Consider the following 26,922-nt stretch of genomic DNA (forward strand, 5'->3'; position numbering starts at 1 on the left):
GGGTTTTCTGTTGGCTGTTCAACCACAGTAGGCAGCACTACTGTATGTGATCCCGCTATGTCTTCCCGAGAATGAAGTGAATCCCTGCAATGGCCAACATTTCTACCATTCCTACAACCACCTCTCCCATCTTCTAGCCACTCTTTAAGTTTATTTTTACCAAAGGAATTTTTCTTGTTTCACCATGAATGCTGCCGATCAGAACCTCTTCCCTCAATATCCCTTCTGGACAACAAATATCTTTATCCCACAACATTTGCGATTGCTTTGTGGCTGTATCTCTTAAGATTTTAATATCTTTCCCTGTTCTAGTCCGCCCACATGGAAATACTTGACCTTTGCACACACATCAGCCACCTGCTGGTCACTCTGCCCCTCTACCATTTGGTCACACATTTTTATTGCTATTTTATTCTGTATAAATCCAACCTGCTCCTCCTGTTTTCGAGCTTCTGATTTAATATTTCCCGTTTTAAGATTTTTTACTCCAACCGGCTTTCCGTGAACCCCAGCATACTGACCTGGTGTGGCCAGATTATTACAATGAAAGCATCTAACCTTCCTCATTTTTCCTGTCACCTCAGCATGGTCTTTTTTCACTTTGAGGTGAAGCTTCCTTCGACCACTCCCTCTCTTGCTTGACTGTCTTTTCTTGCACTTCCCATTCTCTATCTTTCATCATAGATTATCATAGAATTTACAGTGCAGAAGGAGGCCATTCGGCCCATCGAGTCTGCACCGGCTCTTGGAAAGAGCACCCTATCCAAGGTCAACAGCTCCACCCTATCCCCATAACCCAGTAACCCCACCCAACACTAAGGGCAATTTTATCATGGCCAATCCACCTAACCTGCACATCTTTGGACTGTGGGAGGAAACCGGAGCACCCGGAGGAAACCCACGCACACACGGGGAGAATGTGCAGACTCCGCACAGACAGTGACCCAAGCCGGAATCGAACCTGGGACCCTGGAGCTGTGAAGCAATTGTGCTAACCACTATGTTACCGTGCTGCCCTTACGCCTTTTTCTCAGATGTAAAAGAGTGTCGAGAGAAAGGCTTTGACCTATAAACCAATTCGTAGTTAGCAGCAAGCTCCGCAGATTGTCTTACAGTTTTAACTCTTTGTTTGTACACACGAGTCCTTATCATTGTCGGTAACAAGTCCTTCAACTCTTCCAACAGAATTACTTCTCCGAGGGCCTCATAGGTTTCTGATATTTTTAATGCTTTCACCCGCCTATCAAAATTACTTTGTTTAACCCTTTCAAATTCAAAATGTGTCTGTCCAAACTGTTTTCTTGTACTTTGAAACTTTTGTGTGTAAGCCTCCGGCACTAGCTCACAAGCACTCAGAAGAACTTTCTTCACCATCTCACATTCCCCAGATCTGCTCTCTGACAAAGACACGCAGACTTTCCTCGCCCTACCTACAAGGTAACTTTGTACGGACAACATCCTGAAATCTTGTGACCATTTCATCTGTTTGGCTATTTTGTCAAAGGCGTTCAAAAATACCTCGATGTCCCTTTCATCAAAGTTTGTAAGTGTGTGCACAAATCTGAACATCTGCCCGCTAGGTTCATGTCTTGAACAGCTTTCTTCCTGAGCTCGCTCTGTCTGAACCCGCTTGTATAGTGAAAAGGGTCGCCATGCTTTCTACTACTTCAGCTTTCTGAGCCTCTATGTGGGGCAGCACAGTAGCACAGTGGTTAGCACAATTGCTTCACCGCTCCAGGGTCCCAGGTTCGATTCCGGCTTGGGTCACTGTCTGTGCGGAGTCTGCACGTTCTCCCCGTGTGTGCGTGGGTTTCCTCCGGGTGCTCCAGTTTCCTCCCACAGTCCAAAGATGTGCAGGTTAGGTGGATTGGCCATGATAAATTGCCCTTCGTGTTGGGTGGGGTTACTGGGTTATGGTGAATGGGTGGAGGTGTTGACCTTGGATAGGGTGCTCTTTCCAAGAGCCGGTGCAGACTCGATGGGCCGAATGGCCTCCTTCTGCACTGTAAATTCTATGATAATCTATAGATAATCCGAATTCCAATTTATCTGCCAATTCCATCAGTTTACTTTTGGTACATTTTTTCAAATTTGCTGAGGTTATCTTTTTTTACTTCTAAATAAGCCTGGGCTGAAACAAGAGCATCGTTGCAGTCTCTTTATTTAAAGAACACTCTCACTTGTTTCCACGCATCCCTCACTCTCATTACGTTTAAAAAGTCTCAAATCCCCCACGCCCCAAAAGGAATTATGCTTTTAAAATCTCGGGCAAGAGCCCCCAACTTTGTTAAGAATCCTGCTGATATTACCGGCGAGAGTGTCTCAAAACCTTGAAAGATAACGTGAAACACTGGTGCCGAGTGGCGTATATTTGCCGTTGTGTAAACAATTAATGAAGAATATTTATTAAAGTAAAAAAAAACACACGACGAAAGACTGTTATACTCTCTGCCACTTGAGTACATGAATAACTAAATAAACCATGTCATCTGAAGTTAATTCTTGATCCCAAAATATACCCACGTTCCCTGAACTCACTGAGACCCCCCATTTCCCAAGCAACATCCAATTTTAGGAAAGCTGGAGGTCAGATCCAGTTCACCATTACTACACGATGCTGCTTAGGTGACCACGTCTGGGAAAATGTCTCTTCCTGGTTCAGCGATGGCACAAAACTGGGTATTTTAGAGGAGAATATCTGCAATCTGCCATGGCTCTAAATGTTAGCTGGAACAGGCCTCCTGGGCTCAGATCACAGATGGAAGTGGCCTGTCTGACTGTTAGATGGAGAACTCGCCTCCTTCCCAATGAGGCTGCTCGCAATTATATTGTTCAGTCTCTTTGATATTCCCCTCATTGGATTCTGCTATCTATCTTGCTCAAATTCCTTGCCGTTAGAAGTTATCATTTATATAGCCCCACTGACCCCTGATAAACAATGTTTCTGTATGGCCATTCGCATCTCAATGTCTCTCGCCTCCTGCTAATCCTGTTACTGGGCAAATCGCATCTCATTATTCCTCTAAGTGCCTAGTAGTCTTGTTACTTGTCTGTTATTTTGTTTTCATCTCCAGTTCACTCTTAATCTCGTTAACTTCCCACATTCCTAACGGGTCACATGTAGGCAGACCATTCCTCCCCTCTCCTGGAAGGGTTTTTGCAACAATTGACAATGGTTTAATCATTAGACTTTATTAGATTCAAATTTCACCTTCTGCCGTGGTGGGATTTGAACCCAGGCCTCCAGAGCGTTACCCTGGATCCAGCGTTACTAGTCCAGTGAAAATACCACTCTGCCAACCCCCCCTTCCCCATGTAAATTGATGGGACTCGAAAACAACCCCTTGCGTCTTGTGAACCTGTGCTTTTGTGTTGAGGGTCTGACAATGTTCCTCCAATGCCGGTTAACAATGGAATGTGCAATCACAGACCCCGTGTCAATGGGTTCTTTTGTTAACATTCATTCTTGGGATGTGGGTATTGTTGGCAAGGTTGGCATTTATCTTGAGCATCTTAGAGAGCTGAGGGAGAATAGTAAAACTGTCTGTAGAGCTTTCTAAGAGCCAAGGGTTAGATTGGGAGGCAGGTTTAGAAACTGGGACTGCGTGCCCTGCAATTTGGAAGTTGATGGGCCAAAACTTTCATGACATTAAGGGGAAGAGATTGGGAGAAAATATATCTGGGACCAGAAAACCGACAATAGAGCAGACAGGGACTCGGCTTAATACCTCATCGGAAAGACGGAACCTCCGACAGTGCAGCACTCCCTCAGTACTGACCCTCTGACAGTGCAGCACTCCCTCAGTACTGACCTTCTGACAGTGCGGCACTCCCTCAGTACTGACCCTCTGACAGTGCGGCACTCCCTCAGTACTGACCCTCTGGCAGTGCGGCACTCCCTCAGTCCTGACCCTCTGACAGTGCCGCACTCCCTCAGTACTGACCCTCTGACAGTGCGGCACTCCCTCAGTACTGACCCTCTGACAGTGCAGCACTCCCTCAGTACTGACCCTCTGACAGTGCGGCACTCCCTCAGTACTGACCCTCGGACAGTGCAGCACTCCCTCAGTACTGACCCTCTGACAGTGCAGCGCTCCCTCAGTCCTGACCCTCTGACAGTGCAACACTCCCTCGGTACTGACCCTCTGACAGTGCAGCACTCCCTCAGTACTGACCCTCTGACAGTGCGGCACTCCCTCAGTACTGACCCTCGGACAGTGCAGCGCTCCCTCAGTCCTGACCCTCTGACAGTGCAACACTCCCTCGGTACTGACCCTCTGACAGTGCAGCACTCCCTCAGTACTGACCCTCTGACAGTGCGGCACTCCCTCAGTACTGACCCTCGGACAGTGCGGCACTCCCTCAGTACTGACCCCCTGACAGTGCAGCACTCCCTCAGTACTGACCCTCTGACAGTGCAGCGCTCCCTCAGTACTGACCTTCTGACAGTGCAGCACTCCCTCAGTACTGACCCTCTGACAGTGCAGCACTCCCTCAGTACTGACCCTCTGGCAGTGCAGCGCTCCCTCAGTACTGACCCTTTGACAGTGCGGCAGTCCCTCAGTACTGACCCTCTGACAGTGCAGCAACCCTCAGTACTGACCCTCTGACAGTGTGGCACTCCCTCAGTACTGTCCCTCTGACAGTGCAGCACTCCCTCAGTACTGACCCTCTGACAGGGCAGCACTCCCAGAGCTGAAGGGGTTGGATTATGAGGAGAGGTTGAGTAGACTGGGACTGTACTCGTTGGAATTTAGAAGGATGCGGGGAGATGTTATAGAAATATATAAAATTATGAAGGGAATAGAGAGGATAGATGCGGGCAGGTTGTTTCCACTGGCGGGTGAAAGCAGAACTTGGGGGCATAGCCTTAAAATAAGGGGAAGTAGATTTAGGACTGAGCTTAGGAGGAACTTCTTCACCCAAAGGGTTGTGAATCTATGGAATTCCTTGCCCAGTGAAGCAGTTGAGACTCCTTCATTAAATGTTTTTAAGATAAAGATAGATTGTTTTTTGAAGAATAAAGGGATTAAGGGTCATGGTGTTCGGGCCGGAAAGTGGAGCTGAGTCCACAAAAGGTCAGCCATGATCTCATGGAATGGTGGAGCAGGCTCGAGGGGCCAGATGGCCTACTCCTGCTCCTAGTTCTTATGTTCCCTCAGTATTGACCCTCTGACAGTGCAACACTCCCTCAGTACTGACCCTCTGACAGTGCAGCACTCCCTCAGTACTGACCCTCTGACAGTGCAGCACTCCCTCAGTACTGACACTCTGACAGTGCGGCGCTCCCTCAGTACTGACCCTCTGACAGTGCAACACTCCCTCAGTACTGACTCTCTGACAGTGCGGCACTCCCTCAGTACTGACCCTCTGACAGTGCGGCGCTCCCTCAGTACTGACCCTCTGGCAGTGCAGCACTCCCTCAGTACTGACCCTCTGACAGTGCAGCACTCCCTCAGTGCTGACCCTCTGACAGTACAGCACTCCCTCAGTACTGACCCTCTGACAGTGCGGCACTCCCTCAGTACTGACCCTCTGACAGTGCGGCACTCCCTCAGTACTGACCCTCTGACAGTGCAGCACTCCCTCAGTACTGACCCTCTGACAGTGCAGCACTCCCTCAGTACTGACCCTCTGACAGTGCGGCAGTCCCTCGGCACTGACCCTCTGACAGTGCAGCACTCCCTCAGTACTGACCCTCTGACAGTGCAGCACTCCCTCAGTACTGACCCTCTGACAGTGCAGCACTCCCTCAGTACTGCACTGGAGTGTCTGCCTGGGCACACCACGCCTGTATTCACCACGGTGGCACAGTGGTTAGCACTGCTGCCTCACAGCACCAGGGACCCGCGTTCAATTCCGGCCTTGGGTGACTATCTGTGCGGAGTTTGCCCTTGTCTGCGAGGGTTTCCTCCGGGTGCTCCGGTTCCCTCCCCCATCCAAAGATGTGCAGGTTAGGTGGATTGGGCATGATAAAATTGCCCTTCAGTGTCCAGGGATGTGCAGGTTAGGTGGGGTTACGGGATGGGGGCCTGGGTGGGGTTCTCTTTCAGAGGGCTAGTGCTGACCCGATGGGCCCAATGCCCTCCTTCTGCATATCGGGATTCTGTGAAAAGCAAAATACACGGGAGCTGTAAAACTGACATAATAATGGAAAATACTGGCAACAACTCTGTAATTCAGGCAGCAATTATACAGAGGGAAACGAGAGTTAATATTTCAGGTTGATGAAGAGCATCTGCTCATTACCTGCCTGGGCGACCGGACTCAAAAAACATGACTGCCGACCATGACTGCCATCCCTATAATGAGAGAGCCCTGTGTGACCCAGACGCACGGTGTAAATGTTCACTGGGATGTTCTCCACAAGTGTGCGGTGATGGCGTTTAAAAGCTTTGGACAGCGTACAATATACCATGGAATAGTTGTGAAATGTTCATCCTCTCTTGGCTGAGGGCGATTAATACCATTCCACTGTGTACCCTGCTTCTCCTCATCAGAATGTCAGCACTGTCCCGGGACCTGCCTCACTGTGGTCCTCCCAGTCTGGCCCAGGTGGTGCCTGTCTCCTGTCGAGCAGGGAGAGTGATGGTGAAGGAGAAATGTTTAGACTTTAATTACAGGAGACTTGATAACGTTGAATTGAGAGAGAAAGAGTGAGAGAGAGAGAGGGTAGAGGGTGGGAAGGGGGAATTGTAACTCAACATCATCTGAATGAGCTGCTGATGGACAGAAACCGCAACCTTTGTGTGTAACATACCTTTGTCAATACCACAGCTTCTAAATAACGCTCGACATTTCTCCGTCGTACAGTGGAAGTGCATCTGTAAACTCGGCAGGAAATCCAGTCTGTGACTTTGATGTAATATGAAACCGAGTGTAAAACCGGCAGTGCACCGTTTGTTTTTTCACGGGATGTGTGTCATTGGCTAGGCACAGCATTGTTGCCCAACCCTAATTGCCCCTGAGAAGGTGGCGGTGAGCTGCCTTCTTGAACAGCTGCAGGCCATGTGGTGTAGGTGCACCCACTGTGCTGTTAGGGAGGGAGTTCCAGGATTTTGACCCAGCGACAGTGAAGGAACGGCCAAACATCCCTTCAAAGTGCTAATGAGTGACTGGGGTTAAATTCACACCTTCCCAACCCCAATCACCATTTCTCCCAACCCCTCTTCTCCACACGCGCTCCCCCTGTGTCCACTATCACTTTCCTCCAGGCCTTTGCTGATCTTTCCTCCACATCTCAAGTGATCCCACCCGTCCCCATAACAACCCCTCCTGCAAAACGTCTTGGCTTCCTCCATGGTGATCACTCCCTCCATGGTGATCACTCCCTCCGTGGTGATCACTCCCTCCGTGGTGATCACTCCCTCCATGGTGATCACTCTCTCCATGGTGATCACTCCCTCCACAGTGATCACTCCCTCCGTGGTGATCACTCCCTCCATGGTGATCACTCCCTCCGTGGTGATCACTCCCTCCATGGTGATCACTCCCTCCATGGTGATCACTCTCCCCATGGTGATCACTCCCTCCACAGTGATCACTCCCTCCGTGGTGATCACTCCCTCCATGGTGATCACTCCCTCCATGGTGATCACTCCCTCCATGGTGATCACTCTCCCCATGGTGATCACTCCCTCCATGGTGATAACTCTCCCCATGGTGATCACTCCCTCCATGGTGATCACTCTCCCCATGGTGATCACTCCCTCCATGGTGATCACTCCCTCCACAGTGATCACTCCCTCCGTGGTGATCACTCCCTCCATGGTGATCACTCCCTCCATGGTGATCACTCTCCCCATGGTGATCACTCCCTCCATGGTGATCACTCCCTCCATGGTGATCACTCTCCCCATGGTGATCACTCCCTCCATGGTGATCACTCTCCCCATGGTGATCACTCTCTCCATGGTGATCACTCCCTCCATGGTGATCACTCCCTCCATGGTGATCACTCCCTCCATGGTGATCACTCTCCCCATGGTGATCACTCCCTCCATGGTGATCACTCCCTCCATGGTGATCACTCCCTCCATGGTGATCACTCCCTCCATGGTGATCACTCCCTCCATGGTGATCACTCCCTCCGTGGTGATCACTCCCTCCATGGTGATCACTCCCTCCGTGGTGATCACTCCCTCCATGGTGATCACTCCCTCCATGGTGATCACTCTCCCCATGGTGATCACTCCCTCCACAGTGATCACTCCCTCCGTGGTGATCACTCCCTCCATGGTGATCACTCCCTCCATGGTGATCACTCCCTCCATGGTGATCACTCTCCCCATGGTGATCACTCCCTCCATGGTGATAACTCTCCCCATGGTGATCACTCCCTCCATGGTGATCACTCTCCCCATGGTGATCACTCCCTCCATGGTGATCACTCCCTCCACAGTGATCACTCCCTCCGTGGTGATCACTCCCTCCATGGTGATCACTCCCTCCATGGTGATCACTCTCCCCATGGTGATCACTCCCTCCATGGTGATCACTCTCCCCATGGTGATCACTCCCTCCATGGTGATCACTCTCCCCATGGTGATCACTCTCTCCATGGTGATCACTCCCTCCATGGTGATCACTCCCTCCATGGTGATCACTCCCTCCATGGTGATCACTCTCCCCATGGTGATCACTCCCTCCATGGTGATCACTCCCTCCATGGTGATCACTCCCTCCATGGTGATCACTCCCTCCATGGTGATCACTCCCTCCATGGTGATCACTCTCCCCATGGTGATCACTCTCCCCATGGTGATCACTCCCTCCGTGGTGATCACTCCCTCCATGGTGATCACTCCCTCCGTGGTGATCACTCTCCCCATGGTGATCACTCCCTCCGTGGTGATCACTCCCTCCGTGGTGATCACTCCCTCCGTGGTGATCACTCCCTCCGTGGTGATCACTCCCTCCATGGTGATCACTCCCACTGCTGCTTGCTTGGTGAGTGGGTGTGGCAAAGGAGCGAGACACCAGGCGGATGAAGGAAGAGTTTTAATTGGACGACTGTCTGTGGTCCGGGACTGCTTTGATTGGTGCACGGCTGAAAGGCCAGATGCAGCAGTGAAATAAATAAATCAATAAATCCTGCAGCATCTTTCAATGTGATGAAATGTCCACGGGGGGGGTTCCTAACGGTCAGGCGTGCGTTCAACGGGGAAACCGTGCAGAGCAGATCATCCTGCCGCCAGCCCTACTAATGCGCCGCCCTCCATCACGACAGATCACACCGCGGAAAGGGAGGAAAAGCCCGCCCTACATTTCTATAGCGCCTTTCACAAGCTCAGGATGTCCCTGAAGCACCTTGTAGCCAATGAAAAACATTGTTGAAGTGTAGTCACTGTTGTATTGTTGGAAACACGTCAGTCGGTCTGTGCACTGCAAGCTCCCACAAAGAGAAACGTTTCAACATTCTGATGATTATGGGATAGATGTACAAGGTTCAAGGGAGATACTCGGATCTCCGTGGTGGTCGCCGTTGAATATCTCCAGGATTATATTCCAATTCTGCAACTTTGGGGCTTGGCCCCTGAAAATTTAAAGTTGACTTTTACATGAGGTATCTGTTCTTTTTCGGTTTACCCGCGGTTGAGGTTTATAAGCACACACAGTCATTCCTAGGGTTACAACATGATACTTGTTGGCGCACAGTGGGTTACTGTTCCCAGGGCTGGGGCTTACATTCTACATCCTACGGGCAGCTCGGTAGCATAGTGGTTAGCACAATTGCTTCACAGCTCCAGGGTCCCAGGTTCGATTCCGGCTTGGGTCACTGTCTGTGCAGAGTCTGCACGTCCTCCCCGTGTGTGCGTGGGTTTCCTCCGGGTGCTCCGGTCTCCTCCCACAGTCCAAAGATGTGCAGGTTAGGTGGATTGGCCACGCTAAATTGCCCTTGGTGTCCAAAATTGCCCATAGTGTTGGGTGGGGTTACTGGGTTATGGGGATAGGGTGGAGGTGTGGACCTTGGGTAGGGTGCTCTTTCCAAGAGCCGGTGTGGACTCGATGGGCCGAATGGCCTCCTTCTGCACTGTAAATTCTATGACCTATGATCCTCACAGAGTCACTCTACATCCTCACAGAGTCTGCCAATCTGCGCAGACATTACCCCACTGCTAAACGCATGGGCCCAGATCGCCCCTTTCTCTCCAGATCGCCAACTCCTCTTTGGGTCGCCTCCATTCTTCCCGCCTGCCGCCAACTCCCAATTGCCCTGCTTCTCCCCTGTTCATATCCCTATGGGGACCGTGTGCTGGGTCTGAGAGTTCTGGATCAACAGGAGTGTTCCTCGGGAATCTGTGCTGACATGGGGATGAGAGTATTGGGCCTTTAAGAAGCTCATGCTGCGCAGGGTTCAGTCTATCAGTGGTGCCTCATGTTGCTGTGTATCCAATCCAATCGTCCTTCATGCCAGTCCTCCTCTCTCCATGAAGGCACCATCTCGGAGGGGTTTACAATGTTGTGTTCTGATTTCTTTTTCAGGGGGCATCAGTTGAAGTTCTGGAGAACACGGTGGAAAAGTGGCAAAGATATTCTGATGACTGTTTTAGAAACATGTCCCGGATCCCGCAGCCGAAAGGTAGGATACCCCTCCCCCCGCCACCCCGTACAAAGCGGGGCTTGTTTGGTGATGTCCTATGAGGTCTTTGTGTGTGGGGGAGGGGGAGTAACGGAACTCAGTTTTCCGCCTCCGTGCGTCTGGCCGCCTCCCTCCCAATGTCCTGTCACTGACCCCAGTGAAGTTGCTGGGGTCACCATTATTAAAACGCTTGAGCTGTGCTCCTGGGCAGATCCCAGTTTTCCTGAGCTTCATTAGATGCCGTTGTGCAGGGGGTAGGGGGCAGGGGATTCTCTTGCTGTTGCAGAATTCCGATACCCATAGCAGCTTAAAAGGGCAGGCTGTCCTCACTGTCTCGGATAGTCATCGATACCTTGGCATTACCACCCATGGTAGCTAATGCCCACATGTCCCCTGCACCAATTACATTCCCTGTTTCCGTCAGTACCTCCCATGACAATGTCTGGTCTCTCTGCCATTCCCAAGGATGATAATGATTAGTGCATTGCTTTTTTAAATTCTTTCACGAGATGTGGGCATTGCTAGGCCGGCATTTGTTGCCCATCCCTAATTGCCCTTGAGAAGGCGGTGGTGAGCTGCCATCTTGAACCGCTGCAGTCTGGTGTAGGTACACCCACCGTGCTGTTAGAGAGGGAGTTCCAGGATTGAGACCCAGCGACAGTGAAGGAACGCGATATATTTCCTCCAAGTCGAGGTGATGAGTGACTCGGAGGGGAACCTCCAGGAGGTGGGGCTCCCATGTATCTGCTGTCCTTGTCCTGCCACATGGTAGTGGTCACAGGCTCGGAAGGTGACGTTGAACGATCCTTGGCAAGTTGCTGCTGTTAGTATGTTGTCACGAAGCACACTGATGTTATCTGTGAGGGTATCCCATCTTGGAAAACCGGTTCTTGGGTGTTTTGTTTTTGGAATGGTGCGAGGAGCAAAGTGAAACTGCCGTGAGAATAAACAGCCAAGTCATTGTGTGACAATTATTAAAGACAATTTATCAAATTAAAGAAAAGACAAATACACATGAATAGGACTATACCATGCTAAGACAATTAAATATATGATTTATGAAATACACATACTGTTTATGTAGAACCTTGTTCCAAAATCTGTCTATGTTCCCAGAACTCCTTAAGACTTCCCCTATTCCCCGAAAAACATCCACATTAAATAAACCTATAAGTTAAAACCAGCTTATAGTTATCACACAATACAGGGATGACAGTCAAGTCTGGGAAACATCTTGTCCTGGTACAGCAAATATATTTAAACTCCCTTTACGGAGGTTTTCTGCACTGCCTTGGCTCTAAGGCTTAGAGGCTGTTAAATGTAAAACTTGGCCCCCAGGCTGCTGGCTGGAAACTAGCTTGCCTGTTTCTGTGGCTGCTAGATGTCAACTGGCCTGCCTTGCTTCTAGGAGTCCTGGCAATCATACCTTTGTTCCATTTTGATTCTGCCTTCTGTGTATTTGGCTTTCTGCTCCTTTCAAATTCCTTAGACGGGATTCTGCCGAATCGGCGTGATGGCCCGACGCTGGCGTAAAAAACGGCGCGAACCAGTCCGGCGTCGGGCCAATCGGGGGCTAAGCTGGCGCTGGAGGGGTTGGCACCATGCCAGCCGGCGCCGAAGGGACTGCTCGAGTTAGCGCATGCGCAGAACCGTCGGCGTGGTTCAGCGCATGCGCAGACTGGCCGGCGTATTCTGGCGCATGCACAGGGGGTGTTGTCTTCTCCACGCCAGCCATGACGGAGCCCTACAGGGGCCGGCGCAGAAGGAAGAAATGCCCCCACGGCACAGGCCCGCCCGCAGATCGGTGGGCCTCGATCGCGGGCCAGGCCACCGTGGGGGACCCCCCGGGGTCGGATTCCCCTGCGCCCCCCCCCCACCCCCCCCCGAGGACCGCACCAGCCGACTTACCTGCCAGGTCCCGCCGTGTGGGACCATGTCCAATCCACGCCGGCGGCACTGGCCAAAAACGGGCGGCCGCTCGGCCCATCGGGGCCCGGAGAATTGCCGGGAGGCAGCTGCCAATGGCTCCCGCCTGAAAACCGGTGCCAGAGAATGCGGCAGCCAGCGTCGGCGGGGCGGGATTCACGACGCCCCCCAGGGATTCTCCGACCCGGTGGGGGGGTCGGAGAATCCCACACCCTTGACTCTAGACATTAGTATTAATTTACATCATTGATCTCCCAATCAACAATTCTATTAATAAGCTCTTCACATTTGATTCTATCAAACTGCCTTCTAATCTCTTTACTGGGACAGACACATCACATCGGCCTTTTGAATACATACTGGCGACTGCTGTCACTAGGCAGATTTCTACCGGATGCTGGGCAGGTCGCATCCTTTTGTACCTTATTAAATTTGTGTTATTGTTATTACCAGATAAATCCATGGCAATATTACTGATCTCATATTCCAGGGATCTGCAGGTCCAAATCACACCATCAGTACATCATCCCATTGAATGCCAATGGCTGGAGAATGGAATGATGCAAACTATGCTGCGTGGATCCTAAATAGCGGGAATGGATGAGGTTGAGGCTGGGATTCATAGATCATGGATCATAGATCATAGATCATGATACTGGAGGCTGAATTTTTTTGAAAATATTTTTATTCCAGAAATTTTCCATTTTACAACATATACAACAGACACTCAACTTTATACAAATGTTAGTAAAAATATCCCCCCCCCAACCAATCCCATATGTCCCTTTTCTTTGCAAATCCCACCTCCTGCCATCGAGACTGCACCGGCTCTTGGAAAGAGCACCCTACCCAAGGCCAACACCTCCACCCGATCCCCATAACCCAGTAACCCCACCCAACACTAAGGGCAATTTTGGACACTAAGGGCAATTTATCATGGCCAATCCACCTAACCTGCACATCTTTGGACTGTGGGAGGAAACCGGAGCACCCGGAGGAAACCCACGCACACACGGGGAGGATGTGCAGACTCCGCACAGACAGTGACCCAAGCCGGAATCGAACCTGGGACCCTGGAGCTGTGAAGCAATTGTGCTATCCACAATGCTACCGTGCTGCCCATTCATTTTGGGCAGGACCAAAACATGTGTGTGTGGTTCGCCGGCCCCCTTGAACACCACTCGTATCTATCCTCCGACTCCGGAAAGAACCCACTCACGCCTGTTTTGGTCACGTGTGCTCTGTGCGCCACTTTAAACTGAATCAGGCTCTGCCTCGCGCACAAGGGGGTAAAGTTTACCCTGTGCAAGTTTCACTCCACACCCCATCTCCAAATCCGCAACGTAACTCTTCCTCTCACTTTCTCTCTATCTCTCCAGCAGAGCCCTCTCCCTCTCCATCAACTCTCCATGGATATCAGAAATCCTGCCTTCCCTTAGCTCATCCAAAGACGCCACATTATCCATCTGAGGAAACATAGAGAGCTCCGTGAAGGCTGTAACAGAGCAGCATTCCCTCAATGCTGCGTCGGCCTAGATTTTATGCTTAGGTTTCTAGAGGGAGACTTGAACCCGTAAACCTGGGGTTCAGGAGAAGAGTGCGATCAACTGGCCCCGTGCCTAATATCAGTTTCGATTACTTTCCGTGAACATTTCACTGAGCAAGTCTCTTATCTTTCTCTCTGCAGGTGTCGTGTGCAATCGGACTTTTGATAAGTATGCCTGTTGGCCTGATGGCCTCCCGAATACAATTGTGAATGTTTCCTGTCCCTGGTACTTGCCGTGGTATAACACAGGTAAACGCCTTTCACTAGGAACTGGCTAAACTTGGAGCAATGACAGCCGGGCCTAATCAACTAAATAAATCAAAGCGGCTCTTTGAACCTCTTCAGCCTCCCCTCTCCATTCACATTCTAAGAAATGTTGGTACTTTTCAGGATAGTATGGAATTCCTATGGAGTTAGCCAGCACTAAAAGAGACCAGAAAAGTTGCTTTTTTCCCTTCTTGCTGGAAAAACACATACATAGTCCTCAGAAATCGCAAGGCCTCCAGTTTCAGGCCTTCGAGCAGCAATTCCAAAATCGCTATGGTGGCATCTTATCCCCTTTTATCCCCTCTTATCCCTTCTTCTCCCCTCTTATCTTTGTCTGGTAAACATTAACCAATAGATCCCAACCTGAGGTCAACTAAAAGATGACCTTGAACTAAAGTGATGGATAGGGGGACAGTGACACTTTGGGCACCTGCCCTACAGTCATTGTCCAGAGCTTTTGGGCGACACGGTGGCACAGTGGGTAGCACTGCTGCCTCGCAGCTCCAGCGACCCGGGTTCAAATCCAGCCTCGGGTGCCTGTCTGGGGTGGAGTTTGCATGTTCTCCCCGTGCCTGTGTGGGTTTCCTCCGGGTGCTCCGGTTTCCTCGCAAAGATGTGAAGTTAGGTGGATTGGCCGTGATAAATTGCTTAGTGTCCAGAGAGTAGCTGGTGTTCTGGGGTTACGGCGATAGGGTGAGGGAGTGGGCCTGGGTGGGGTGCCCTTTCGGAGGGTCGGTGCAGACTCATTGGGCCGATTGGCCTCCTTCTACACTGTAGGGATTCTATTCATAGAAGTGATTGTGATAGGGTAAACGAGCAGCACTGAGAAATGAAGTACATGAATTGGTGCTGGGAGACTGGGGGCAGGGGGGGGAAATGACTGTCAGGCAGCTGCCTTCTCCAGATAGAGGAAGACTAGGGGGGCGTGGAGGAGGACTGGGGCGAGGGGAGAGTTTCCGAACACTTCCACCCAAGAGCAGAAGGCTGGCACCACAAATCCGAAATCGACACTCACTCTGCACCATCCATCTGCTTGTCCTCTGGGATCAGCAGCTGTTCTCACCAGTCACGGGTCACCTGCTTTTCCTGTCGATTTAGCTGATGCATCCTATCGAAAAACAGGCGCTTCTTAATACGCCACCCTAAAATCACTTGAGTCCTCAGCCAGCTATTTTTGATAATCGGTGACCCCTGAACATTGAAACATGCGACACACACGGGGCCGTTTGCAACTGAAACGCAAGCTTCTCCTTCACTCAGCTCTCAGGGAATATACAGTGAATGGTAGAACCCTCCAGAGTATTGAAAGTCAGAGAGATCCAGGAGTACAGGTCCACAGGTCACTGAAAGGGGCAACACAGGTGGAGAAGGTAGTCAAGAAGGCATACAGCATGCTTGCCTTCATTGGCCGGGGCATTGAGTATAAGAATTGGCAAGTCCTGTTGCAGCTGTATCGAACCTTAGTTAGGCTACACTTGGAGTATAGTGTTCAATTCTGGTTGCCACACTACCAGAAGGATGTGGAGGCTTTAGAGAGGGTGCAGAAGAGATTTACTAGGATGTTGCCTGGTCTGGGGGGCATTAGCTATGAGGAGAGGTTGAATAAACTTGGTTTGTTCTCACTAGAACGAAGGAGGTTGAGGGGCGACCTGATAGAGGTCTACAAAATTGTGAGGGGCATAGACAGAGTGGATAGTCAGAGACTTTTTCCCAGGGTAGAGGGGTCAATTACTAGGGGGCATAGGTTTAAGGTGCGAGGGGCAAGGTTTAGAGGAGATATACGAGGTAAGTTTTTTTACACAGAGGGTAGTGGGTGCCTGGAACTCGCTGCCGGAGGAGGTGGTGGAAGCAGGGACGATAGTGATGTTTAAGCGGCATGTGGTGATATGCATCACTGTAAATACACAGGGGGTTAATGTAAATACGCTACAACTGAGTAAACACTAGAGGGAGCACCGGAGATGTTATGACATGCAGACATACAGCTAATGAACACATAGAATAGGACACGACCAATGGGCAGTCAAGACAACCAGAGGTGACACTACCACAAGGGGGCTACCCATATAAAAGAACAGGGCACACATGCTCTTTCTCTTTCCACAGGCAACACTTTGAGAGAAGGACAGGGGCAGATCAGAGCATCGCACCCACCGCATGGCTTAGAGCAGACTGGTTAGTTAGACTGAGTTACTACAGCAATATTAGCAGGAGAGTCGAACTCAAGTAGGAGAATTGTTAACTGTTCAATAAATGTGTTAAACCTATCTCCAAGTCTGAACCTTCCTTTGTCAGAGTGCACATCAAGGAAGCAGCTTATGCTACATGAAGAAGCAGAACACAACAGGGCATCTTGACAAATACATGAATAGGTTGGGAACAGAGGGATACGGACCCCGGAAGTGGAGAGAATTTTAGTTTAGACAGGCAGCATGGTCGGCGCAGGCTTGGAGGGTGGAAGGGCCTGTTCCTGTGCTGTACTTTTCTTTGTTCTTTGTTCCAGCGTCTCCAGTCCTCCAGCCCCCTCCCGCCAATATGATGAGACAAAGAATCCTAATATCTCTCTCTCTTACAGTGCAGGATGGCTTTGTGTTCAGGAAGTGCGGGCCTGATGGCCATTGGGTGATGGACTCCATTAAACAGCCCTGGCGGGACAGCAGCCAGTGCAAAGATGATCCCAAGGACGACCGAGCTCAGGTAGGGACAACGGAAATTCCCGGCGCTGGGTTCTTGTTGGAATAATTGGACGATTGCAGGAGTCGCAGTGTTCTCAAGAGCATGGAGAGGGGCAGCAATTCACCTTTGGAAGGCGGCACAAGATGGACAGAATCACATTAAGCGGTCATTGGTAGTGCTCGTCCTATCTCCATGTATTGAGATTAACGGGATCGCACGTTGGGTCAGGACTGAAAGGGGTGTCCAGAGCACGCCTGCCCCTTTAGGGCCCTGTTTCGACCCAATCAGATGTAAAAGGAACAGTCTTATCTCTGGCCCAGGGGAGGGGGCAGGGCAGACTGGGACTAATCGGATTGGTCGTTCAAAGAACCAGCAGTGACATGATGGACTGAATGGGCTCCTGCACTGTACCATTCTGTACTCTGTAGATTCCGCTCCCACCTCACCACAGAAGATTTGGTTACTTTTTCTCTGCAGTGTATTTCTTGCTTTCTCTCTCTGACGTTCCTCGGGTTTGCTCCGTGCACCAGGATATTGACAGCTGGCTGTAATCTATTTCACGTAATTAACAAGGGGCACAGCTCCCCACTCACCCCTAATAAACTGAGTTGGGGCTAATTCTGGAATTGACAATCTGCTGTGCTTGCCTTTAAATAATCAATATCTTTGTCATCTTTCAGCAGGAACAGGGGAGGATTTTGCACGGTTTCAAGATTATGTACACGGTGGGGTATTCACTGTCCCTCGGAACTCTGGTGTTGGCCCTGGGAGTTCTGGTGGGATTTGGGTAAGAACTGGCTCACACTTTCATTAAAACCCTGATAAGTATTATCCAGAGTAAGATTATAGACCTCGTCACCCACATGGTCAGAGTTTGGTGATGGACTCAAATATCACACCTCCAGTACCTTTTGCATGCAATGCTGACCTTTCACCTCTAGTGCAGTGATCTTTCACCCCTAATACTGACGTTTCAACTCCAGTGCAGTGACCTTTCACCCATAATCCTGACATTTCACCTCTAGTATACTGACCTTTCACCCCAAATGCACTTCCTTGAAGGAAAAACAGTAGAACTTGGGAAAAGAGTGGTACTGGCCTGATGCACTATCAATTACCACGAAGACGAGAGTAGTGGAATAATCGAGGCTTTATTGAGCAAAGATGTTGTGCCTCCTGTAGCTGGAACCAGAATGGCTGCAGCACCGGCGAGCACACACATTTATACTCCGCCTACTGGGCGGAGCCAGCAGGCAGGATTTACCCATGTACTTCTAGCATACGTGTCTTACCTGTCATGATATTCAAGAGAACATCACAGCACATAAACACATACATAATGACAGACAGAGCAACGGACCAATTAGCACACACAACACGACAGCCAATCACAGACAAGAGCATACACAGTACAAAACAAGAAACACGACACTTCCTGGGCAGTCCATTAGGAGACGGCACAGGGCAAGGACCTCAAAGCCAGACACTCACACGGTCACCACGTGCTGAGTACCAAGTTTGTTGTATAAATAGTTTAACAGAATAAAACTGCGTTGTACTAATCGCAACCGTGTTGGTTCGTCTGTATATCAGAGCACCCAACACTTCATTACCGTAATACATATAATACAGCTAGTGGTGGCTACCACATGGTCTAATCTGGAGTCCCCAGTTCGGACCTGTACCAGTCATTTCCCCAAGTTTTACTGTTTTCTTTCCTTCTGGGCTGCCCTTTCACCTCTAGTGCACTGACCTTTCCACTCTGGTTCATGGATCTCTACCCAGGCCAAAGGTCTATGCTCAAAGTTTCTCTTTGCTAACTTTAAGAGGCTAAATGATCATTTTCGGCCCAGCTCACGTGTATAAGCCCACAGCAATTCAGCATTGAGTGGTCAGCTGACTCTGAGAGGGGTGAGATTAATAAGAGAATATCGCATTGACCATGTTCCGTTGTTGGTGTTAGAGTAAAGGCACTCTAACTCTGGCATCCTCGATGGAGACTCTTCCCCCATCACTGACATACTTAACCTTTGTGCATACAAAGGCCACGGAAGGAATCGATCCCTTCAGTCTGATTTTTCTGATGGCTGAATAATTCCTAACCAGCACCATTGTTAATCTTCCATTTCTTTCCCACAGGAAACTTCACTGTATGAGGAACTACATCCACATGAACCTGTTTGCCTCATTCATTCTACGAGCAGTCTCGATCCTCATTAAAGACGCTCTTTTTAAAACACAGTACAAACAAATCACAGAGGACGTTGATATCAAAGTGTGGTTCAACAATGAGGTAGGTCCCAGAATCACAGAATTGTTACGGTGTAGAAGGAGGCCATTCGGCCCGCTCTGGCTCGCCAAATGATCATCGTGACTCATTGCCGTTCCCCTGCCCTTTCCCTGTCTCTCTGCACATTGTCCCTCGTCAAATAATGAACTAATGTCCCCCTTGAATGCCTCGGTTGAACCTGCCTCCATCACACTTCCAGGCCGTGCATTCCAGACCCCAACCAAGTCGCTGTGTGAATAAGATTTTTCCTCTCATCACATTTGTTCCTTTTTGTAAATCACCTGAAATCTGTGCCCTCTTGTTCCTGATCCATTTCTGAGCAGGACCATCAGAAGTGATGCAGAGCAATCTACTCTGCCCACCCGCCTCATGAACATTAAACACTAACCTCCTCTCAGCCCCCTTCTCTCCAAGGAGAATAGGCCCAACCTCTCCAATCTACCCTCCATAACTGAAGATTCTCTGCCCTGCAACCATTCTTGTGAACCTCATTTGCACTCTCTCCAACGCGTTAACTTTCCTTCCTGTAGTGTGGTGGCCAGAACTGTACACCCAGGGCCGCGATTAACTGGCCGCGTCCCTACGGAATCAGGGCGGGACACGGCAATTGGATCCTGCGAGAAGCTTCTTCCGGGATTCCCGATGGACATTACGCCTCGTGCAGTTTGCAGCCTGAGAAACAGCAGACAGAAACCTTCTCGGACAAAGAGAGAGAGCAACTCACAACTTCTTCTCTCAGCATCCAGGGCCTTTCTCTCTGGGTTCTCTAAAAGCACCCCACCAGGCAGGACCCAATCACCATCTGTCGCCAGGCAGAATACAGTCTTTGGCCAATCCATTGGCCGCCAGCCAACCAATCGAACTGAATCCCTCCGATCTCCCAGGTGCCATAAAGTCTGAATTCTTCTGTTCAAAGCCTTAATCTTCACAGCACAGTGTACTATTTTGCAACTTTTGAGTTCCTCGCTTCCTCTGCTCAACTTAAAGGTGCACTTCCATTAAACATCCATGGATCAAAAATGATAACGACAAAATGAAAGAAATGGGAAATAAGAGGATCACCAGGAAGGGTCCTTACACCATGCTCATCCGACCAAAATGCATCACCTTACCCTTCTACACATCGAACATCATCTGCCACCTCTCTGCCCACTCCACCAACTTGCCTATGACCTCTTGAAGTTCTACACTGTCCTCTTCACAGTTTACAATCCTTCCAAATCAGTCCGACCGATTCGTCGGGATAATAGAAGGCAACATTCTCTGATGAAAGCTGACAGATGTTTGGCAATCATACTATGGTAATACCGGGGCCTTGGGAGTGACGCAGTCTATTTGGATCATTTCCTGGTGTGAATAGCAATGCTGTAAAATAACTCAGCAAGTTGGAGTTTGGAATGGGGATATGTTTAAGTTGGCGCAAATGTGTCGTGTAGCAGGACAGTGAAGACCCTTCACAATGGTGAGGTGCTGCAGTCACTGGGATAACTCCAATACCCAGTATCATTGCCGATATTGGATCAGCTATCTATTATATATCGGAAATGATGGAGAAAAGTCCAATATCACCCACTATGAGCTGTGGTCAAAGGTTAACACGGTCCACATAGGATTCAACATTGGATTATGGGACAGAGAACTGATTCAAGACAAACTCTTGCAGATGTTGGAAATTTGAAATCAAAATGCTGGAAACACTTAGCAGGAGAGAAAGAGTTTACATCAAGAGTCAGCGTAAGATCAATATTATTCTGCGGTTACAGCAGGCAATATCACTTTGTGTTGTTTGGGAGATAAATCATGTTGATATTTCAGGCCTGCGACCTCTCATTAGAACGGAGGAAAGATAGAAATGTGATAGGATTTGAGCCGGTGAAAGGGGGGAGGGGGGGGGAGGTAAGGCAGAATGAAAGGGAAGATCTCTAATTGTTTGGCGGGCATGAGAGATTGAATGGCAAAAGGTTTCATGGTGGAAGACCAAAAGGAGAGGTAATGGAACAGGTGAAGAAGCAAACACTGTGCGTAGATGAGGTGTGACTGGCAGGGTAGCAGCCACCCTAATGCAAAATAAAGATATTAAGATAGAAACAAAAGGGAAAACAGCAAACCATCCAAAAGCCACATGAAATAAAATGGAGGCGGAGGTTCTGATTGAAGATTGTTGAATTCAGTGTTGAGGCAGAAGGTTGGAAAGTGCTGAGCAGAAAGATGGGATGCTGTTCCTCGAGCTTGCGCCCCCTTGTAGAAGTGGCACAATATTGCTTCATGCGGTAGGATTTATTTTGCCAGTTTATTTTGATGCTGTAAGATATCCAGCTTTACCCCTCACTACTAAAGGACCAAGTACCTTTTTAGTCATGCTCCACTCCGAATCCCGGCCCAGTAAAATCGCCCTTGTGGCTAACTGCAACAAACAGCTGTGTCCGGTGTCCTTTGGCCAATGTAGTCCCTGGTTCGGTGTCCAGTCCACACTGAATTGGAGTGCGGCAGAACTCAATTAACATCCGTTTCCCCGTGGGCTAGGAAGAGGAACAAGCATCGCCATTGCCCCAATAATACCTGCTAGGAAGTGCACAGGCATGGGTGTTGGGTGAAGATGGACTTAGTTATGATACAGGAGCAACCCCAGCTTGGACAAGATGCCAGTGGGCTGCCAGAATAGATGGAAGCACCCTCTGCATCCCAACATTCAAAAGGAGGAGATGGAGAACAATGGGGAAAACTATGCAAAGCGAACGTTATACATTGGCCAATGCACCTCTGGTCCCCGCAACACCTTCACCATCTCTTCTTAACAAAAGGCGAAAGAAGAAACATAAAAGGACTCATTAACTGAATAAAATATTTTGTTGTTGTTTAAATCCCTTTCACAATGGGCCTGTGTGGTTAGCCTAAGAAAATAATGATTAGCAAAACAAAACCCCAAATGCTTAATACAGGATTAGTTGTAAAGTTCAGTCCTCATACATACATCCATAAGTAGGGAATGAACTGAATCTGTTTGAATCCTGTTTCTCATGAGGTCTGACCCATGTACGGAGATATAATGACAGACCATTAAAGTGCTGGAGGACTTTAACTTAAGCTACCCAAATGGTGGGAACTCCTGATTCTAGGCGGCATGCTGGCACAATGGTTAGCACTGCTGCCTCACAGCGCCAGGGACCCGGGTTCAATTCAAGTCTCGGGTGGCTGTGCAGAGTTTGCACTTTCTCCCTGTGTCTGGCGTGGGTTTCCTCCGGGTGCTCCGGTTTCCTCCCACAGTCCAAAGATGTGCAGGTTAGGTGGATTGGCCGTGCTAACTGACTCCTTAGCGTCCAAAGGTTAAGTGGGGTTACGGGGATTGGGTGGGGGAGTGGCTGAAGAGAGGCTGGATAAGCTTGGGTTATTTTCTTTGGAGCAGAGAAGGCTGAGGTGGTACCTGATTGAGGTGGATGAGATTATGAGGGGCGTGGATAGAAAGCAGCTGTTCCCATTAGATGACGGGTCAATAACAAGGGGGCATAATTTTAGGGAGGTTTTAAAGGGGGTTTGAGGAAATAGGTTTTCACCCAGCGGGTGGGGGGTATCTGGAATGCACAGCCTGGGAGGTAGTTCAGGCAGGAACCTCACCTCTGTTAAATAGTACTTGGGTGAACACTTGAAATGTCATAACAATCAAGGCTCTGGGCCTAGTGCTGGGAAGTGGGATTAGTGTAGACGAGTAGTTTTCTTTGGCTGGTGCAGGCTTGAGGGGCCGAAGGGCCATTTCTGTACTGTCTGATTCTCTAATTCTGTGACTTTATAACGTAACCATTGCTGGATTTACCACCCAGCATCTCCGAGCGTGAATTATCTCATTTGTCCTTATCGCTAAAGCCACCCTGTAACCGATCCAAATTGCCCATTGGCTGATATTGGGCGACCGGGATTGGAAATTGTGAACCATTTTCGCTGCGCTGACCAAGCCAAACACTCATTCAGGAAAACGAGTTGTACAATTGGCCATAATCTCCAGAGGTGCCCATGGAGCACCAGGCTCTTAATTTTTTTTCTCCAAAAAATATACTTTATTCATAAAATTTATCATAAACATTACAAAACATTTCGAATTGTCTTGACTGTACATTTCCATCAGAGTTACACATTCCCTTGACTTTCTTCCATTCAATTTTGATAACATTACACACATATCGCTCTTTACGTTACAATTCCTTCTTAAACATTTACATTGTCATGTTTGTTTTATACATTGGAGTGTTAATGGCCCAGACCGAGGGGGTTTACACTGTTACCCGCCCCTCGGTGTACATTTGCTGGTAAGACCTTACACAGTGGTCTTTCCCCATTGCGCTTTGGCTCTTAGTTAGGCTGCCAAAGCTGCTTAGTGATCAGCGGTGAGGGATGTTGTTTGCTTCCCCTCCGTCTCTCCATTCCACCAAGCACGTCTTCCATTTTAGGACAGGGTGGCTATAATCTCGAAAGGGTTTACACAGAACATGCTAAGAAAACATCAAAGATTGTTTCTTTCCACTGCTGCGCTTGCCAAGATGATGTAAATCGGTCACTGGTGACCAGTCTGTTGAGCTGGTTTTAGTTTTCGCAATGCCCTGGTCTTTATCCCTCACAACACCTCCTTCATCTCTTTCCCCATCGCTTGCTGCTGGATGTAACTTTATGCCTTTTTTATAAATAAGCACCATAACAAAGTACGTGGACTAAATCTCTTCCCCAATTCAGAGTCAGAGCTGTTATTCTGGGAGGCTGAACAGAAGCAGAGTTATTTAGTAACTGTTGGAAAGACACAGGCTCCTAAATCGAGGCCGGCGCCACCTCAATAACCGGGCTGTTGGGTTTTGTCGCTAACTTCTGCAGTTCCAGTTAAAAAGCCTTTGAGCTTCTGCCTTTTGGAAGGTGCCACAGTGAGGCTCCCGCTTCTCTGGAAGCATCACTTAGAAGAGGAGGTGGGGAGTTGGCCCCGATTGCTGGTAATATTTATTCCCCTGGACCCAAATCAGTAAAGCAGATTATCGAGGTCATTGTCGTCTAGCTTGTGTACCAATCAGCTGCCACTATTACAACAGGGAGCACATTTCAGAGAAGTTCCTGATTGGCTTCCATTGGGATGTCCTGATGTGCGTGGTGCTGTCTAAATGCAACTTTCTCTTCACTTTCGAAACTGTTCAGAAAGCTGGTTTCAGAACCGCAGTGTCGAGTTGAGAAAACGTTATTTATTGTCACCTCCTTTTTAGGCAGTGGGGGTGGGGGGGGGGAACGACCCATCAACATTTATGATAACACTTTTGGATGTGTCTCTCCAATGCCTTGGTGATTGGAAGGGGATTTGAATGTTTAGCTACAGTGTGTAATTGCAGCTACAACAGAATTCATCAACCTCCCGATTGAGTTAAATAGCTGAATAAACATCTCATGGACTCCCTCTAGTGCAGGGGGCCATTTGGCCCATCAAGCCTGCACCAGCCCTCCAAAAGAGCCCCCATCCAGGCCGACTCCCCCGCCCTATCACCCTAACCCCACCTATCCTTTTTTGGACAGTCAGGGCAATTTAGCATGGCCAATCCACCTAACCTAGTCTTTGGACTGTGGGAGGAACCCAGAGCACCCTTAACCAATATGATTTACGGATTGAGAAAGAATAACAGAGAAACACCTTAAGAGGGTGGTTTTGGATCATCAGTTCCTGGTGACCCTGGGGATGGGGACTGAATGCAGAGAGTGGGGAGCCTGTGGAATTCGTTACCACACAAAGCAGTTGTGGCCAAAACGTTGCGGGTGGGATTCTCCGTCCTATCAGCCCCGTTTTCCAGCGCGGCCCCCGCCCCCGCCAGCAGCGGGAGTCTCCGTTTACACATTGGGGTCTCTGTTCCCATTGTGGGCCACCCCACGCCGTCGGGAAACGCGGGGGCGAATGTGTGCTGGCGGCGGAACCCGCTGACCGAGAATCCCGCAGTGTATGGTCTCAAGAAGCAGTTGGATATCGCTCTTGGGGCGAAGGGGATTAAAGCATATTGGGGGGGGGGGGGGGGGGGGGAGAGTCGGGGTTAGGTTATTGAGTTGGATGATCAGCCATCATCACAATGAATGGTGGAGCAGGCTCGAAGGGCCGAATGGCCTCCTCTTACTCCTATCCCGTTCAGATCGCAGATTTACTGGGGTTGGCAGGCCTCCTTATTCTGCCAAACTGTAAAACCTCGCGGTTATCGACATTGAAATTCGACCTACAGCCATTCTGCAGTTTCTGATCCCTGTCTCTTTCCTTCAGACTGCAGCAGGATGCAGAACAGCGCAGGTGCTCATGCAGTACTGCATTGGGGCCAATTACTACTGGCTGCTGATCGAAGGGATCTACCTTCACAACCTGCTGGTCATTGCAGTCTTCTCGGAAAAGAGCTACTTCAATATTTATTTATGCATTGGTTGGGGTGAGTGTTCAGCTCATTCTTGTTTATTGTATTGTTATCTGAGGGCGTCTGGATGGGGTGGGGGTTGCGGGGGGGGCGGGACGACATTAACAGCTCATCGTCAATTACTTTATTGTGACCAAGTGCAAAGCACCTTCAAAATGAGCCAGTCCTAGATCTGTGGATTCTTGATCCTTCCGTTCATTGTGCTGTCCACCAGGTTGCTAGTTGGACGTTGCAATTTCCCCACACTCTGGGCAGATGATTTCAGCTATTTTATTCTCAAGAAAGTGCCTTGTGAGTGTCAGTGCTGGGGAACCCCAGGAGGGATCTGCCCGCTTCCCCGTGCCCGCTCCTTGCAGGAATCACTGACAGAGACGGGAATGTCCCCTCTGAGCTGTCCTCGTGGCTCAGTAAATGCCCCACTTGACTGGGGAGATCTAGGGGACCCTCCAGCCTGTGTCGGAGCAGCTGGGCTGAGCCCCAGAGCGGTGGAGAGATCATCGCAGGTCTCCCAGGCAAGGGAGAGGAAAGGAAAGACCAGCCAACACTACCGCTGACCATCGCCACTCGAATACCCACCTGGAAAGTAGGGGCGGGATTCTCCACCCCCACGCCGAAGTAGCCGCGCCGTCGTGAACGCCGTCGAGGTTCACAACGGCACAAAACGGCCCCGATCCCGACTGATTCAGGCAACCGACCTGACCATGGGCTAGGATCGGGGCCGCGCCATCTACACGCGCCAGGCCTTATCGCCCGCGTAAAGGCGGCGCCGCATAGATGACGCGGCCGGCGCCAACCTGCGCATGCGTGGTTGCTGTCCTCTCTAAGTCCGCCCCGCAAGAAGATGGCGGACGGATCTTGCGGGGCCGCGGACGGATCTTGCGGGGCCGCGGAAGGAAGGAGGTCCTCCTTCAGAGAGGACGGCCCAATGATCGGTGGGCACCGATCGCGAGCCACCCCACATTTGAGGTACCCCCTGGTGCAGGATCCCCCCTCGCCCCCCCCGTAGGCCGCCCCCCCAGCGTTCGTGCGCTGTTCCCGACGGCAGCGACCAGGGGCGTCATTCTCCGACCCCCCCGCCGGGTCGGAGAATGGCCGTTGGCCGCCGTGAATCCTGCCCCCGCCCCCGCCGAAGTCTCCGGTACCGGAGATTGGGCGGGGGCGGGAATCGGGCCGCGCCGGTTGACGGGACCCCCCGCTCAATTCTCCGGCCCGGATGGGCCGAAGTCCC

General features: G+C 50.0%; 1 protein-coding gene across 2 annotated transcripts in view; it reads left to right on the forward strand.

Annotated features, from left to right (window-relative positions):
• Positions 1 to 26,922, forward strand: part of gcgra (glucagon receptor a) — a 191,954-nt gene that overhangs the window by 148,427 nt on the left and 16,605 nt on the right. For both annotated transcript variants that reach the window (XM_072483670.1, XM_072483671.1), the window contains 6 exons: positions 10,486 to 10,582; positions 14,196 to 14,303; positions 16,897 to 17,018; positions 17,678 to 17,784; positions 19,137 to 19,290; positions 25,550 to 25,709. In XM_072483670.1, coding sequence (XP_072339771.1) covers positions 10,486 to 10,582; positions 14,196 to 14,303; positions 16,897 to 17,018; positions 17,678 to 17,784; positions 19,137 to 19,290; positions 25,550 to 25,709 — 748 coding nt within the window. The remainder of the gene's footprint in view (positions 1 to 10,485; positions 10,583 to 14,195; positions 14,304 to 16,896; positions 17,019 to 17,677; positions 17,785 to 19,136; positions 19,291 to 25,549; positions 25,710 to 26,922) is intronic.

This window comes from Scyliorhinus torazame, chromosome 18 (assembly GCF_047496885.1).
Source record: "Scyliorhinus torazame isolate Kashiwa2021f chromosome 18, sScyTor2.1, whole genome shotgun sequence".
In the NCBI taxonomy this organism is placed as follows: domain Eukaryota; kingdom Metazoa; phylum Chordata; class Chondrichthyes; order Carcharhiniformes; family Scyliorhinidae; genus Scyliorhinus; species Scyliorhinus torazame.